This window comes from Myotis brandtii, unplaced genomic scaffold (assembly GCF_000412655.1).
Source record: "Myotis brandtii unplaced genomic scaffold, ASM41265v1 scaffold479, whole genome shotgun sequence".
NCBI classification, from domain to species: domain Eukaryota; kingdom Metazoa; phylum Chordata; class Mammalia; order Chiroptera; family Vespertilionidae; genus Myotis; species Myotis brandtii.
In genome coordinates this window covers 395,185-411,059 of record NW_005368305.1, presented here as the reverse complement: position 1 = coordinate 411,059, position 15,875 = coordinate 395,185, and the positions used below count along the sequence as shown (strand labels likewise).

General features: G+C 40.9%; 2 protein-coding genes across 6 annotated transcripts in view; one reads left to right on the top strand and one right to left on the bottom strand.

Annotated features, from left to right (window-relative positions):
- The window catches only part of PNN (pinin, desmosome associated protein), an 8,932-nt gene extending 7,710 nt beyond the window's left edge, over positions 1–1,222 (bottom strand). Inside the window, exon 1 of one of the 2 annotated variants that reach the window (XM_014547536.1) lies at positions 1,214–1,222. Coding sequence is in view for 1 of the 2 variants with exons in the window: in XM_005876021.2 (XP_005876083.1) it covers positions 249–361 (113 nt within the window). In the remaining variant the exon portion in view is untranslated. Of the gene's footprint in view, positions 1–248; positions 454–1,213 lie in introns of those variants that run through there. The other variant, XM_005876021.2, reaches the window with a different exon arrangement.
- TRAPPC6B (trafficking protein particle complex 6B) overlaps positions 536–15,875 on the top strand; it is a 21,621-nt gene continuing 6,281 nt past the window's right edge. The window contains exons 1-4 of one of the 4 annotated variants that reach the window (XM_014547539.1): positions 536–686; positions 12,029–12,096; positions 12,992–13,145; positions 14,296–14,379. In XM_014547539.1, coding sequence (XP_014403025.1) covers positions 12,062–12,096; positions 12,992–13,145; positions 14,296–14,379 — 273 coding nt within the window. In that variant the 5' untranslated portion in view covers positions 536–686; positions 12,029–12,061. Of the gene's footprint in view, positions 687–4,786; positions 5,346–12,028; positions 12,097–12,991; positions 13,146–14,295; positions 14,380–15,875 lie in introns of those variants that run through there. The other 3 variants (XM_014547538.1, XM_014547537.1, XM_005876019.2) reach the window with 3 other exon arrangements.

The following is a 15,875-nucleotide window of genomic DNA, read 5'->3' as shown; positions in this document are numbered from 1 at the left end:
TCCCCACAGGCCTGGAGGCCGCCGGCGCGCCCAGGCCGCGCGGTCCTACCTCACGCACCTGAGCTCGGGGACCTACGGCGGGAGCCTTGGAGACTCCCCACCTCACCGAAGACCGGGTTCCACCGCCGCCCCGGGAACAGGCCTCGATGTAACAGCCTTCTCCTAGCGGGCCGCCCTCCCCGCCCCCAATTCACCTCGGCCGGATGATGGCTGCCTCTCGGAGCCCGCATTTCTCACCCGGCCCTTACCTCACGTCATTCGGATCCCGCCCGGTGAGCTTGCGAATATTCTCATCCACGTTCTTTAGGCTCTCTTTGGCCTTTTCTAGCTGCTCCTGCAAAGTTCTCACTGCGACCGCCATCTTCTCCCTGCTGCAGGCTTCGAGACTGCTCCTCAGGCCGCGCCGGGCTGTGTCGCGCCGCCAGACGCGGGAGGATTGACAGCTGGGCTCAGCCAATGACGGTGGGTATAGTTTTCGGCTTCAACCAACAGCAACCGGAAGGGGGAGAATCTGCCGGCTTTGTGACGCTGGGCCAATGAGAAGTCCGCCAGCCGGGCCCTCCCCCCCACATGTAGCTGCGGGCGGCCGGGCTCGCTGTTGGCGCAGTCGCGGGGCGGGATTGTGAGTCCTTGGGTCTTCGGAGGGACGCGCTCGTGGGCTCGCTCTCCAGAGGAGGAGCGCGGAGGTTTGCAGCCCTTTTAATCCGTCATGTGACGAGCTTTACGCTGTTTAGCCTCCTAATCCCCTCAGAGTGGGTGGGAGGCGAGTCTGTTCACCCACCCACCCACTCACTCCCATCAGTGATTAGGAAAGGGTGCGGCTGTTCTGTTGTTGCGCATGCCCAGAGAGTGTTGGGGGGGGGGAGCAGTCTTTCCCCCCCCCATTAGGTTAAACCAAAATTAGCGGAGGGAAACAAAGAATGAAGAAACAGGAAAAGTCATTAAACGTAATAGCTAACAGTTACTTTGAAGACACTGTGTGAAACGCTTTACGTGCCTTATGCCTCTCAATAGCTTTAAGAAAATGCCCGTTTTTCCTGATAAGGAGACTGAGTCTGGGGATACTGTCCCTGTCCCTCGTCTGGCCAGCCCTCGAATCAGTTGGCTCAGACCCTAAGGCTCCAGTAGTCTTAGCATATATATAGACATACTAATTTAGTATAAGAAGCGCCAGGAGTCTTAGCATATGAATTAAGTCCCAAGGACATCCTACCTCAGCAATAAACTATCACGTCCTCCACCTCCACCAGGACCAGAATGGGCCAGCAATCTGACTTGGATGGGCCTTCAAGATATTTTACAACAAAAAAGCAACTACGAGACATGAGACAGTCATTAGCCTCTACACCTGGCCCAGAGCTGGTTAGCTTAAGATGGGGTCCAGGGAGCCCATGCTATTGTGTGTGTGTGTGTGTGTGTGTGTGTGTGTGTGAGAGAGAGAGAGAGAGAGAGAGAGAGAGAGAGATGGTTGTTCAGCTTCTGGTTCTGCTCTACCTGTGTTGCCAACAGGAAAAAAAAATATATATATATATATAAAGGCTAATATGCAAATCGACCGAATGGTGGAATGATCGATCGCTATGATGCACACTGACCACTAGGGGGCAGATGCTTAATGCAAGAGCTGCCCCCTGGTGTTCAGTGCGCTCCCACAGGGGGAGCACTACTCAGCCAGAAGCTGGGCCCACGGCTGGCGAGTGCAGCAGTGGTGGCGGGAGCCTCTCCTGCTTCCCTGGCAGTGCCAAGGATGTCCGACTGACAGCTTGGGGTGGGGGAGTATGGGGAGCAGGCCTAAGCTATCAGTCAGACATCCCCTGAGGGCTCCTGGACTGCGAGAGGGTGCTGGCCGGGCTGAGGGACCACCCAAGTGTACAAATTTCGTGCACTGGGTCTCTTTTGTGTGTGTGTGTGTGTGTGTGTGTGTGTGTGTGTGTAAATAGCTCAGAAAGCGTTTTCTCATACAAACAATGTTACAAATAACCTTTGGGTTCTCATTTTCATCTGTTAGCAGGCAGCCTCCTGGCACCAAGCATTAGCAAGTCAACTGTATTTAACTCCAGTAACCATCTTAATTCACCCAACCTTTAAATGCTCCTCCCATGTAGAAGCAGCAACCTAGGCTCTGAGGATAAATCCTAGAGTAAGATAGGTGTGGTTCCTGCTTTTCTGGAGTTTATAAACTCCTCAGGGAGCAAAGATCATTCGTATACTGATTCATTCAACAAATATCCAGTGAGCGCCTATTATGTGCCAGCCACTATTCCAAGAAGTTGGATACATGAGTGTACAAAAAAGATCTGTTCCCTGAAGGAGCTTGGGAGCAGAAAGAGTGTGGAGACAGAGGACAAACATCGGTAAGTTATGTAGCATGTTAGTGAAAGAGAGCAGACTATGCCAAGCCAACATGTGCCAGTTGGGCATATGAATTATTTTGAGCTGAATGCAGTTAAGACCCAGCAGACTTAAGAAAAACTTTTACCACTCCCTAACTACCTACAGTAATTTAGTTAGGGGGCCTGGACCAGAAAGAGATATTACCAGAGTTAACTTTTCTTTCTTTTTTAAAAATTAAATTTATTTGGTGCCATTGGTTAATAAGATTATATGTTTCAAGTGTACAATATTATAGTACATAATCTGAGAGATAACATTTTATCTGAAAGGCTTGCCTGCATAGCTTGGCAAACATCTGATTACCAAACATCTGCTCTTCTACCTGTGAGTTGTCCTCCCATTTGAAGCCCCAGGTTCCTAGCTCAGGACAGCATATAAACCTAAATTGCCTGTCTTTGGGGTCTCATATTTTTATGGAGCTTCCAAATTCATGAAATTAAATTTATTTTCCTCCTGTTAATCTATTTAAGTCAACTTAATTATTAAACCAGCCAACAAACCTAGAAGGTCTAGAAGGAAAACTTTTCCACCCCAGCATTAGAAAGGAAGAAGTGCTATTGAAAAAAAAAAAAATCGAAAGTAAAGCTAGGTAAGAAGGATGAGGATCAATGAATAACTATTTCTTTCTGATTATGAACATACCTGGTCTCTGACCCATATTACAATCCGATGTCGCAGGCAGTACATGAACCAGGAGGATGTTGCAAAAGTAGATCCTAACACCAAATAGAAAAGTGTTTCCATAAAAAAATGCTTTTAGAGTTAACCAAAACCAGGATCTATTCCTGTTTCCAAAGGATCTTTTACTTGGATCCTGGCCAATTTAACATAGTCTGCTTTATGGGGAGAGAATCAGTGAAATGCTGTGTTCAACATTTACGGTAGTAGATACTCAATAAATGTTTCCCCTCCATTCTCCAAAATATTCTAAGAATTCCATGTTATTGTAGTTTGAGAAGTCAACCTTAATAAGTTGGTCAATTGCTTACTCTTCAACCTCAATAGGGAGCTTGGATTCCTCCTATTCCTTGGTGGTGGTGATGAAGAAAAAATGCAATTGGGCCCTAACTGGTTTGGCTCAGTGGATAGAGCATCGGCCTGCGGACTGAAAGGTCCCAGGCTTGATTCTGGTCAAGGGCATGTACCTTGGTTGCAGGCACATCCCCAGTAGGGGGTGTGCAGGAGGCAGCTGATGGATGTTTCTCTCTCATTGATATTTCTAACTCTCCCTCTCCCTTCCTCTCCGTAAAATATCAATAAAAACATTTTTTTAAAAAAGAATACAATTGGGACATAAAGGACCTGACTTCACATGGGAAATTCTAGTGCTGGAAAAATTAAGATTATGTTTTCAAAATTACACTATTTAGTGTTTTCAAAAACTCAGGTGGAACTTTTATGCTTATTTTATGTGATGATCAAATAAAGTGATCCAAGCATTAGAAGAGACATGTAAAGAAAAAGCTACCATAATTCCAGTTATGGGACATGATCTTAAATTCCTGTGAAAGGATATGAAGAGTTGAGAGGTTAAAAATTTGAGAAAACTCAATATGTTAATTTTGGGGAAGCAATGAATTAATTGGAAAAAATCTGCTTTGTCAATTATTAAGACAAGAGCTAATCACATGCTAAGCAACACATTTAACTAATCCAAATTTGTGAAATTTAAGAGATACAGTGTACATATATCTAACATGGGTATTTGTATTGCTTTAGTTGTTTCACATCTGTCATGGGTTATTATGAACTCTATCCCACAACAACATTGCTTTTCTGAAGTCTTTAGCACTTTTTCTATTCACTGAATTCTCTGATTAATTTGTGTCTTCTGGTTCAAGAGTATCTAGTTCTTTGCTTACTCCCTTGCCTCTTCCTGGTGTCCAAAATGGCTTTAAATTATCTTTCTACCTAGGCTTAAACTAATATGGATTGGGATAATTTCTCAATATATCTAAAATGTATAGCCTGAAAAATTATGATTTATTCACTGTTTTTACAACTTTTCATATTAAACATAGGGCAGGAAGTGGAAGCTTTGGATGAAGCCTATAGACCAGCAGTTCTCAACCTGTGGGTCGCGACCCCTTTGGGGGTCGAACAACCCTTTCCCAGGGGTCGCCTAAGACCATCGGAAAACACTATATAATTACATATTGTTTTTGTGATTAATCACTATGCTTTAATTATGTTCAATTTGTAACAATGAAAATACATCCTGCATATCAATATTTACATTACGATTCATAACAGTAGCAAAATTACAGTTATGAAGTAGCAACAAAAATAATTTTATGGTTGGGGGTCACCACAACATGAGGAACTGTACTAAAGGGTCGCGGCATTAGGAAGGTTGAGAACCACTGCTATAGACATTCTTGTCGGTTCATCTAACTCCCATTAAATTAACACGGAGGTGGCCGTGGGAGTTTCCTTGATCCTAACACCATCTGACCCCAGCGCCACCCCAGCCATATCGCCTGGACCCCAGCGACGTCACACGGGCACCAGCAGTTCACCCCAGGGTTGGAACTCCGTGATCACAGAGCTGACTGGGTGCCCGGGTAGAGGGGACCGGAAGTTGTTTTTTCGCCCCCCGCCCAGGGGCCGGACCGGGTGTCTGCGGGTTCGGTTTGGTTCCCGCCCTTGTCAGAGTCTCTGGTCGGGCCAGAAAGCTTGGCAGCCCGGGGTGGGCTCACTCCAGAGCCCGCCTTCGGGAGACGGTGTAAATAACCCCGGTCTCCTAGCAACGCGGGCCGGGCCGCAGACCGACGGGGCGGCGGGGCGGCCCACATCGCTCAGGCGCGAGCCGGAACCCCGAGCCGGAGCCGAAGGGGAGCCGAAAACCAGAGCTTAAGAATAAGCAGGAAATGGCGGACGAGGCGTTGTTTTTGCTTCTCCATAACGAGATGGTGTCAGGCGTGTACAAGTCCGCGGAGCAGGGGGAGGTGGTGAGTTCCCCTCCGTTCCTTCCTCCCACCCCCGTCCCCGAGCCGGTGCCGCCTGCGGATTCCTCGGCCCTATAACGGGGAGCTGTCTGCGGTCTTCATCTGCTTTTCTTTCGCATCTTCTATTTGACACCTTTTCGTCCATTTCCATACCTGTGACCTGCAGGCCGCAGATTTCCTTTCTTTCAGTGTTGTCTCTACCGTGCTTTAGGGCAGGGTTAACTGCACAGCCGACTTTGGCACCCGCTTAATAATTCTCCATTTCCAACACTCTGAGCGGCCCACCGCGCAGACTGTCCCAGCCTGAGATCCAGCCCCTCCCTCCGAACCCCTCGCCGCAGTCCCTACCACTCTGCCCCACCCCAAGACAGAAACCCGATGAGGTTTGAGATCAAAGCAGTTTGCAGGCGTTACTATAATTAGGAAACTAATTAATTAATTTAAAAAATACTTAATGCCCATTATGTTAGAGCTGGTTTTCTAGGTGCTGGGGGGTATAGTAATGAAGGAAACAATGGCCCCATCCTTGTAGAGGTTACTTCTAATATGTGGGAGTCCTCATTCACTCATTGATTCACTCCGAAAACTTTTAGTACAGATTGTGGGCCTGACACTGTGCTAGATGAATAAGATAAAATCCCTGCCTCACAGTGGTTGGGGAATAGGAGTTCAACGAATAATTAAGGTTTTGGCTGGTAATTAGGTATGTAATTATGGAGTTGTAATAAATAGGCTTTATAAATGAGATATTCCAAAGTCATGCTCAAGTCAGAAGCCCTTTCTATAATGCTATTGATAAAGAGGGGTGGAAAGTGGGGGTAGGAAAAGCATCCTAAGCAAAGGTAAAGGCATAGAGATATGAATGAGTGTGAAGTATTTAAATATGCTTAAGTATTTCATTGTGACTAGATTGGATAGGGAGAGTTAAATGTGTTAAGAGCTGAAACTAGAAAGACCCTTGTATGATTAAAGAATTAGAACCTTCTTAGTGGAAGATTTAAAGGGCTTTTAAGGGGGAATGACATGGCCCATTCATGTGTTAGAAAGGGGCTGGCTGGATGGGAAGATCCTTGTAGTGAGAAGATCATGTATTGCAGGCCCTCAGGCAGGAGATGACCAAAATCTGAATTAAGACAGGGATAGAGAGAAGAGGAGCGAACAAATTTGAAAAATAGGAGGTGGAATCTCTAGGACTTGGTTAGGTATAGGAGTGAGAATTGAAAATTTAGAGTGAGAAGCCTGGTTGGTTGGAGAGGAATAGAGGAGAAGAAAGAGATGAAGATAATGAATTTTTCATTTTGGGGCAGGTTTAAATTTTGATATGCCTTTAGGACAGCGGTTCTCAACTTGTGGGTCGCAACCCCTTTGGCGGTCGAACGACCCTTTCACAGGGGTCGCCTAAGACCATCTTGCATATCAGATATTTACATTACGATTCATAACAGTAGCAACATTACAGTTATGAAGTAGCAACGAAAATAATTTTATGGTTGGGTCACAACATGAGGAACTGTATTTAAAGGGCCAGAAGGTTGAGAACCACTGCTGTAGGATATCCAGGAAGAGGAACTGCCAGATTGTAAACTGCAAGAAGGATAGTGTCTTAGTACATTCCGGCTGCCGGAAAAAAATACCATAGACTGAGTGGCTTAAAACAACAGAGATTTATTTCTCACAGTTCTGGAGGCTGGGAAGTCCAAGATCAAAGTGCCAGCAGAATCCATGTCTGGTGAAGGCCTGCTCCTGGTTCATAAATAAATGGATGTCTTTTGGCTGTGCCCTCACGTGGTGGAAGGGGGCTAGCTAGCTCTCTGGGAGTTGTTTTATAAGGGCACTAATCTTATTTTTAAGGGCTCACCTCCCAAGGGTCCCACCTCCTAGTACCATCGATGTGTGAATTTTGGGACGACACAAACATCCAATCTGTGGCAAATGTCATTAGGGAGATATCATTAGGAAGACTTAAGGAAGAGTACTGGAAAAGAAGCAAATTCTATTGTTATCAGATCCATCTGTAATAGAGATTTTTTCCAAGTTACAAGTTTTTGACTTTATCATCATCAACAACCAAGAGTTATTAATGTTTACCATTTGTGTTAAGTGCTGAGGAGTAGATGTTTACTGTTTGTTTAAAGCTAGTCTTCCTTTTCCCCAAAGAATAATGAGTAGCACACCCCTTTTACTCTTTATCATACTATCCCTGACCCCCCACCCCTAGCCCTCAACATGCAACTAGTAATCTTCATTTTCTCTCTCTACTTTCTCTCTTCCGGCTCTTGCCTAGGAAAACCATCTTTAAAAAAAAAAAAAAATTCCTCTTTTTCCGAATGAATTAATCCAAAAGAACCAAACAGAGCTGTTGTAATCATGACTGATAATGTAAGCTAGCAATTTTCAACTGGTGTATCACAAGAATTTTTAAAACATGCGACCTAGCTGGTTTGGCTCAGTAGATAGAGCACTGTGGGCCTGCGGACTAAAGGGTCCTGGGTTCGATTCTGGTCAAGGGCACAGGCTCGATCCCCAGGCTCGATCCCCAGGACAGCAGAAGGCAGCCGATCATTGATTCTCTCTCTCTCCCTTTTCTTTCCTCTCTGAAATCAATAAAAAAATAAAAATAAATAACTTTTCCTATTACAATTTGTTTATGGTGGGAGGGGGGATGTAAAGTACGTATAAACAAAGTAATTTTTAAAAGTTATGTGGCAGCCCTAACCGGTTTGGCTCAGTGGATAGAGCGTCGGCCTGCAGACTGAAGGGTCCCAGGTTCAATTCCGGTCAAGGGCATGTACCTTGGTTGCGGGCACATCCCCAGTAGGGGGTGTGCAGGAGGCAGCTGATGGATGTTTCTCTCTCATCGATGTTTCTAACTCTCTATCCCTCTCCCTTCCTCTCTGGAAAAAATCAATAAAAATATATTAAAAAACAAAAGTTATGTGGCAATCTTGATGATTAGAACCCATATTGGAATCGGGGTGTAAGAGGGTTCATTGTGTTAGCATCTCTACTTTGAGTGTGCTTCACACTTTTTCATAATAAAAAAATGTAAAAGAGCCCTAACCGGTTTGGCTCAGTGGATAGAGCATCGGCCTGCGGACTGAAGGGTCCCAGGTTCGATTCCGGTCAAGGGCATGTTCCTTGGTTGCAGGCACATCCCCAGTAGGGGGCGTGCAGGAGGCAGCTGATGGATGTTTCTCTCTCATCGATGTTTCTAACTCTCTATCCCTCTCCCTTCCTCTCTGGAAAAAATCAATAAAATATATTTTTTAAAAAATGTAAAAGAAAGATACATAATCCTGTCATCCAGAAATGGTATTTATATATCTTTTTAGACAAAGTTGTAAGTTTTGAAATGAAATAGTTCTCACCCTCCAAATCAGTGATTGTCAAACTATATTAAAGAGGAATTAAATCTCTAAAAACTGAATAATTAGGTATTTACCAACTTATGGAGAAGAGGTTTTTTAGAAAAGTTAATGGGTAATATTTTCAAGTTTAATTTTCTTAAAATTTGGTGCCTACTAGTGAGCACTCACAGATGCCAAAGGGAATGAAGAAGTAGTAACATCAGAAGGTATTTGCTAGGGCTTATTTTAAAAGTTCGTGTGATCATAGTTAGTCTTTGAGAATGCCTGCATAGTAAGTGTATTTCCTGCTAACCAATATGCTCCTGGATGATTCTACAAAGAGTAAATTGTTCTACAAAGACCATCATGACTTATAGGTACTTATTCCACCTCCGCATGTTTGGGAATGAGTGTGGAAAATAACAGAAAAACCAAGGATAGTGATAAGTACAATAAATGTATGTACAGTGTGCTATAGGAAAATAGGAGCATCAGGGAAGGTTTCTGGGAGGATGTGGTACTTGAACTGAATTTAAAGCAAGTGCAGTTTAGGGAACAGCTTTAACAAAGGCATGGAGGCAGAAGAAGGGGCAGAAGAGAGCATGGAACTCTGGACATGCTGCAGAAGTTTCAGAGCGGTAGAAGGAAGGATGTTTGTGGATATGTGGCTGTTAGTGATTCTGGATAACTAGTCAGGGATCAGTTTGGGTTTGTTTTTGTTGTTGTTGTTGTTGTTGTTAATCCTCACCTGAGGATATTTTCCCATTGATTTTTAGGAAGAGTAGAAGAGAGAGGGAAGACAAGGAGAAACATCAATGTGAGAGAAACACATAGATTGGTTGCCTCCTGCATGAGCCCCGACCAGGAAGGAGCCTGCAACCAAGGTACGTGCCCTTGACTGGAATCAAACCCGGGACCCTTTGGTCCGCAGGCTGATGCTCTATTCACTGAGCCAAACTGGCGAGGGCCAGGGATCAGTTTTTAATTTTTTTTTAAATTTTGTATTGATTGATTGATTTTTTAGGGGGAGAAAGTCCGACGGGGGTGGTGGTGGTGGTGGAGAGGGCAGGAGGGAAAGAGAGAAAGGGAAATATTGATTTGTTGTTACACATATTTATGCATTCATTGATTGATATTTGTATGAGCCCTGACTGGAGATCAAGCCCACAGCCTTGGTATATCTGGACAACACTCTAACCAACTGAACTACCCAACCAGGGCTAGCCAGGGATCATTTAAGGAAAGGCACGTAATGTCATGCTAAGGAGTTTGGATTTATTTTGAAGAAAGGGGATGGCTTCTGAGAGATCCAGTAGAGAAATAACATGATTTGTTTTTAGAAAGTCTATACATAAATATGGAAAATAAATCAAAGGGGAAAAAAAGTAGAGACAAGGAGATCAGTTGGAAGGTTCTGACTGAAAACCAGGAGAGAAATGAAAAGGGCTAACTTAAGCAGTAAGGATGGAGAGAGAAGATGTATTTTGGAAAACATGTAGATGATAGGCTCCACAGGACTGGACAGCAGTGTGTGGAGAAAGGTTGGGAGCAAAGAGGTGAAGAAAATGGAAGTTTTCTGGTTGGAGTAACTAGGGATGGTGGTGCCATTAATGAAGTTAGGGAATTCTGGAGGACGAGTAGGCTAGATATGCCTATTTGAGGGGCCTGTGGACCTCTAGATGCTATGTCCAATAAAGTATATACTAGAAATACAGATTTAGTAGTTATAGCCTCCAAAGTGGAGTACATGGTTACTGAAAGTTCAGCAAATAATGAGGCCCATGGTATACTTTTTAGTGGAAGACAAACAGGCTTCAGAATATGTAAAAAGTTCTGCCCTCTTGGCACTGTATTCTAGTAGAGGGTGGAGATGGAGGGACACAGCAATATAAAATGTATATATAGTGCAATGTATAGATAGTAAAATGTATATATAGTACATGAAATGGTGAAATAAGTTCTTTGGAGACAACTTAAACAGAAAGTGGGTTAGGGCATCAGAATCACTTTTAGAGGGCGTCTTGAAACAGATTACTGATTCTACACCCAGTTTCTGATTCAGTAAATTGGGGGTGGAATTATAGAATTCGTCATCATTATAGGTTTCTATGTAATGCCGGTGTTGCTGGTCTTGAAAAATCACATTTTGAAAATCATTAGGACAGAGAGTTGCTGAAAGGGAATGAAGTTGCAATTTTAGAGAAATGGTTAAAATAGGCCTCAAAAATAAAATAAAATGGGCCTCATTTGAGATGGTGACATGTGAGCGAAGACTTAAAGTGAGGGGGTTGATTTTTTTGAATATCTGGAAGAAAAGTTGCTTATGCAAGAGCCCTGAGATAAGGGCATGGCTGGCATGTTTAAGGACAGCAAGGAGACCAGTGCAGCTGGAACAGAATGAGTGGAGAAGAGTAGAAGGTTGAGGTTCAAGAGGTACGTGGGTCTGGATTGTATAGGTATTTGTAGGTCATTCAGAGGATTTGGGGAGTCTTCAGCATAGGGATAGTATTTAAAGCCTTAACACGATGAAATTGTCAAAGGAAGAACAAAGTAAATGCATTATTCCAGGCATAGGATGGGGTCATCAATATAGACACACAGAATTAGAAAGCCTGGATAACTCTTAAGAGACATTTTGAAACAAGGAACAATAGAACTCAATGACCATACAAAGTGAATGACTGACAGAAAAAATCAAAGGTGATACCAAGTTTTATTATTTATTTTTTATTTTTAAAAATATATTTTTATTGATTTCAGAGAGAAAGGGAGAGGGAGAGAGAGAGAGAGAAACATCAATGATGAGGGAGAATCATTGATTGGCTGCATCCTGCATGCCCCCCACTGGGGATCAAGCCAGCAACCCGGGCATATGCCTTGACCAGAATCGAACCTGGGACCCCTCAGTCTGCAGGCTGATGCTCTATCCACTGAAACAAACTGGCTAAGGCTATTTTTGTTTTTAGAGAATTTTATAAGAGTTTATTTGAGCCAAAACTGAGGACAGTTCCTGGGAAGCAAGATCTCAAATGGTCCTAATACCAAGTTTTATAACTACTGAGGAGAGAAGAATTGTTGAATGGGGGAAAACAAGTAGGGGGAGAATAATTATGAAGAGGCTTCAACATTTCTGAAAAGTAATAATAAGCAACAGTTCCCTATTTATCTTATTGCCTTATGAAAATGATTAGTACTAAGAAAATTCACTTTTTCCTGTAATGTTTCAATGAAGAAAGTATAAATGTTTACATTTTTTTTTTAGCCAACATTTTAAAACAATTTTGAATGCCAACATTCTGACATTCTAAAAGTATTCAAAGGTATTATTTTTTCAAATAGGAAAATGGACGCTGTATTACTAAGCTGGAAAACATGGGATTTCGAGTGGGACAAGGATTGATAGAAAGGTGAGCAGTCTGGATTTGAAAATTTTCTTCCAGGTAGGTTATGAACAAAGATGATCCATTTCAAAAGATTGCATAAAACTTGAGATACTTTTGCCCTAACCGATTTGGCTCAGTGGATAGAGCGTCGGCCTGCGGACTGAAGGGTTCCGGGTTCGATTCCGGTCAAGGGCATATACCTTGGTTGCGGGCACATCCCCACTAGGAGGTGTGCAGGAGGAAGCTTATCGATGTTTCTCTCTCATCGATATTTCTAACTCTCTATCCCTGTCCCTTCCTCTCTGTAAAAAATCAATAAAATATATTAAAAAAAACCCTTGAGATACTTTAATTCTTCTCTGTTCTTTAATTCACAAATTGAAATTTCTTTTTAGGTCTTACGTTATTTTAACTCAGTTATTCAATTATTATGTTTTAATATTGAAGAAAATATATATTTTATATATTTGAGCCTTTTTTTCCTTGAAAACTTTGATGTACTAAAGTAGCTATCTAAAATTTTGTTCCATAGGTTTTTCTTAACCTAAATATATTTTGTTTAAATGCATAGGTGGAGATGCCTTAGAGTCTATGTTTATGTATGCAGTCATCTTCTAATTTATAGAACAATTTTTAGTATTCCTTTCTCTCTAAATAGTTGAACTTTGTTTTATGTAACAATACCGTGATCATCCTCAGCTTTTTTTGTTGTGCTAGGATGAATTGCACCTAAAACTGCAACTTACTGTTAGACTCTCCTGTTAGACCAATTTTAGCCCCATAATTGTATTAAAGAATGTAAATCTATTGAGATGGGATCTACTTTGCTTGATGCTTATCACTTTATGACTGTCAATATTCAGTGCTATTCGGCATTTGGAAATTAGTTAACAATTTGCCCCTCCTACTTTCTTTGGAGGAAAAATACTGTATTACTTCTAGTTGATCTTTTTAGGTTTACAAAAGATACCGCGAGGTTCAAGGATGAGTTAGATATTATGAAGTTCATTTGTAAAGATTTCTGGACTACAGTATTCAAGAAACAAATCGACAATCTCAGGACAAATCATCAGGTATTTCGATAAATTAAAGCCTATTTTTTAAGTCCTTTAACTTAATATAAATGTCCTATTTTAGTGATTTACTTATTTAAAACTTAAAATAATTTCTACTCAACTTCGGAATGTTTCTCTTATATGTTATTAATAAGTTATATTTTCTAAAAGGATATAGTGAATAAAGACAAAGGGACAATGATCAGTTATGATAGCTGTTTCTTTCCCCCAATTAAATAAGTTATTTTAAGTTTTAAAAAGTAGCAATGTCAGAATGATAAAGTTTTAGGATTTAGTTTCTTAGCTATTATTACTTAGGTAATAAGAAGCAGAACCACAAATATATCACATTTATGCCTTTAGAGTAATTTTTGAAGTCCATTTTATGGAACATATTTAGCTCTTAAATTAGTCTTGTATTGTTTAGTTGCTGCCATAGTTTCTGTTAAAATATTTTAATATAAAAATCAATAGACTACATGGAAAATGTGCATTTAAAATCCATTTAAGGAAGTAGAGTGGATTTGGCCCTTTGATTAAGTATAAAAAAGGAAAAGAATATATCTAGTAGCTATCTGTAGAATTTATTTTTTCATATAACAGTATCAACCTGACTTTAGAAGTACTTGAAATAGTAATCGAAAGAAGTGACTGATGATTGGCTTCATAGATATGAGTTAATAATATATAACTGCTGATTTTACCTGGATAAGTATTGGTGATTCTTTTGCACTAGACTGTGAGTTAAGGATAGAGTTTATGTCTTATGCATCTTTTTATCTTCAGTATCTAAAAGCATTCAATAAATATATAGTTATATAATACTGAACAACTCTTGAGCTTGAACATTGCAGAACTCCTTCACTCAAAGAGAATTTGAGGCCCTGGTTGGGTAGTTCAGTTGGTTAGAGCGTCATCCCTATACACCAAGGTTGCAGGTTTGATCCCCAATCTGGGCACATATAAAAATCAACCAGTGAGTGCATAAATAAGTGGAACAACAAATTGATGTTTTTTTCTCTCTCTCTAAAATCAATCAGTAAGTAAAGTTGGCCAATAGAAAGGAGTTTCAATAACTTAGAAAGCTCTTATTGTTTTGAAGAAAAGGTAATTTTTAAGGACTGCAGACTACAGTGACTTTGGATGTGTTTTCTGTTTTTTGGAACAGGGCATCTATGTACTTCAGGACAACAAATTCCGTCTGCTTACTCAGATGTCTGCAGGAAAACAGTACTTAGAACATGCATCTAAGGTATTTAATGGAATAAAAAAAATTGAGGTTTTTTTTTTTTATTATTATGAAAAGAGTAGAATCATAGGGAAAAGTACAGTGCCAAATACAACAGACTTTTGAATTTAAAATAGGTTTTACCATATTTCTTTTTTGTTTAAACACTTTTCTTTGAAATAGGAGACAGATGTTCATCATATTAAAATAACTTAAATTGTAGCTAAGTAGGCTTATGGTGACCAATTAAAGAAACACTATAACTAAATGCCAATTGAATGTGGGTTAATGATAAATTTTTGAATATAGCATAGATATGTCAGAAAAGATATTCAAGCTTATAAAACTCTTATTAGCTGTGCAAAATTATTGACCTCAGAGTTTATATTTACAATTTCCTTTAGTAGGTTAAAAAAATTGTTTTAAACATAGTTAACAATGTTTCTAAGAATACATGTTTTGTGTTAAGTATATCTGTTTCCGGATTTTGTGTACTTTTTGTTTTTCAATCTCATGTAGGAATCAAAAATAAGTAGACATATGTATTAAAGAAAGATGACAAGTTTTAATGTAAGGGTTCCTTTGAAATGATTAAAATATCTGGGGCCATCTAAGCTGCTAGTTATCTGTAAAAAATTGCCCATACCTTAAATCATCTAACACAAGGCAATATAGGTATAGAGGAAAGAACATGGACTTGGGACCAACTAAATCTAAATTTGGGACCAAATCTAATGTAGATTTAAGCTAAGCTCCACAATTTACAGGTTTGTGACATTGGGTAATTTACATAACCCGTATGGACCTTAGTTACTCATTAATAAAACTGGTTATAATAATTTCTATATTATAAACAGTCTGTAAGCTTTTTTCCAGTTCAAAATTTCATGACTCTAGTTCTAAATGCTTATCAGTACCCATTTATGTATATCTATATGTATAAAGAGATAATATGCTAATTGGTCCTAATGATGTTCCAGTCATGACTGGAGCTGGTGGGTGGAGATAGGGGTGGGGACTTCCGCCCCCCAGCGCCCAGCGGAGGCGCACGCAGGCCTGCCCAGCGCTAATGTCACGCTGCCTATGTGAGTCCTGCCCAGCGCTGAGGTGAAGCTGCTTTTCAGACTATAACTTCAGCCATCGAAGATCAAACTGTATGCCCCAAATGCTTTCTCTTGGATGGTCCAGGTGGTAGTGGAAAAACATATCTTTATAAAGTTTTAATACATTATATTAGAGGTCGTGGTGGTACTGTTTTACCTACAGCGTCTACAGGAATTGCTGCAAATTTACTTCTCGGTGGAAGAACCTTTCATTCCCAGTATAAATTACCGATTCCATTAAATGAAACTTCAATTTCTAGACTCAATATAAAGAGTGAAGTTGCTAAAACCATTAAAAAGGCCAAACTTCTCAGTATTGATGAATGCACCATGGCATCCAGTCCTGCTATAAATGCCATAGACAGATTACTAAGAGAAATTATGAATTTGAATGTTGCATTTGGTGGGAAAGTTCTC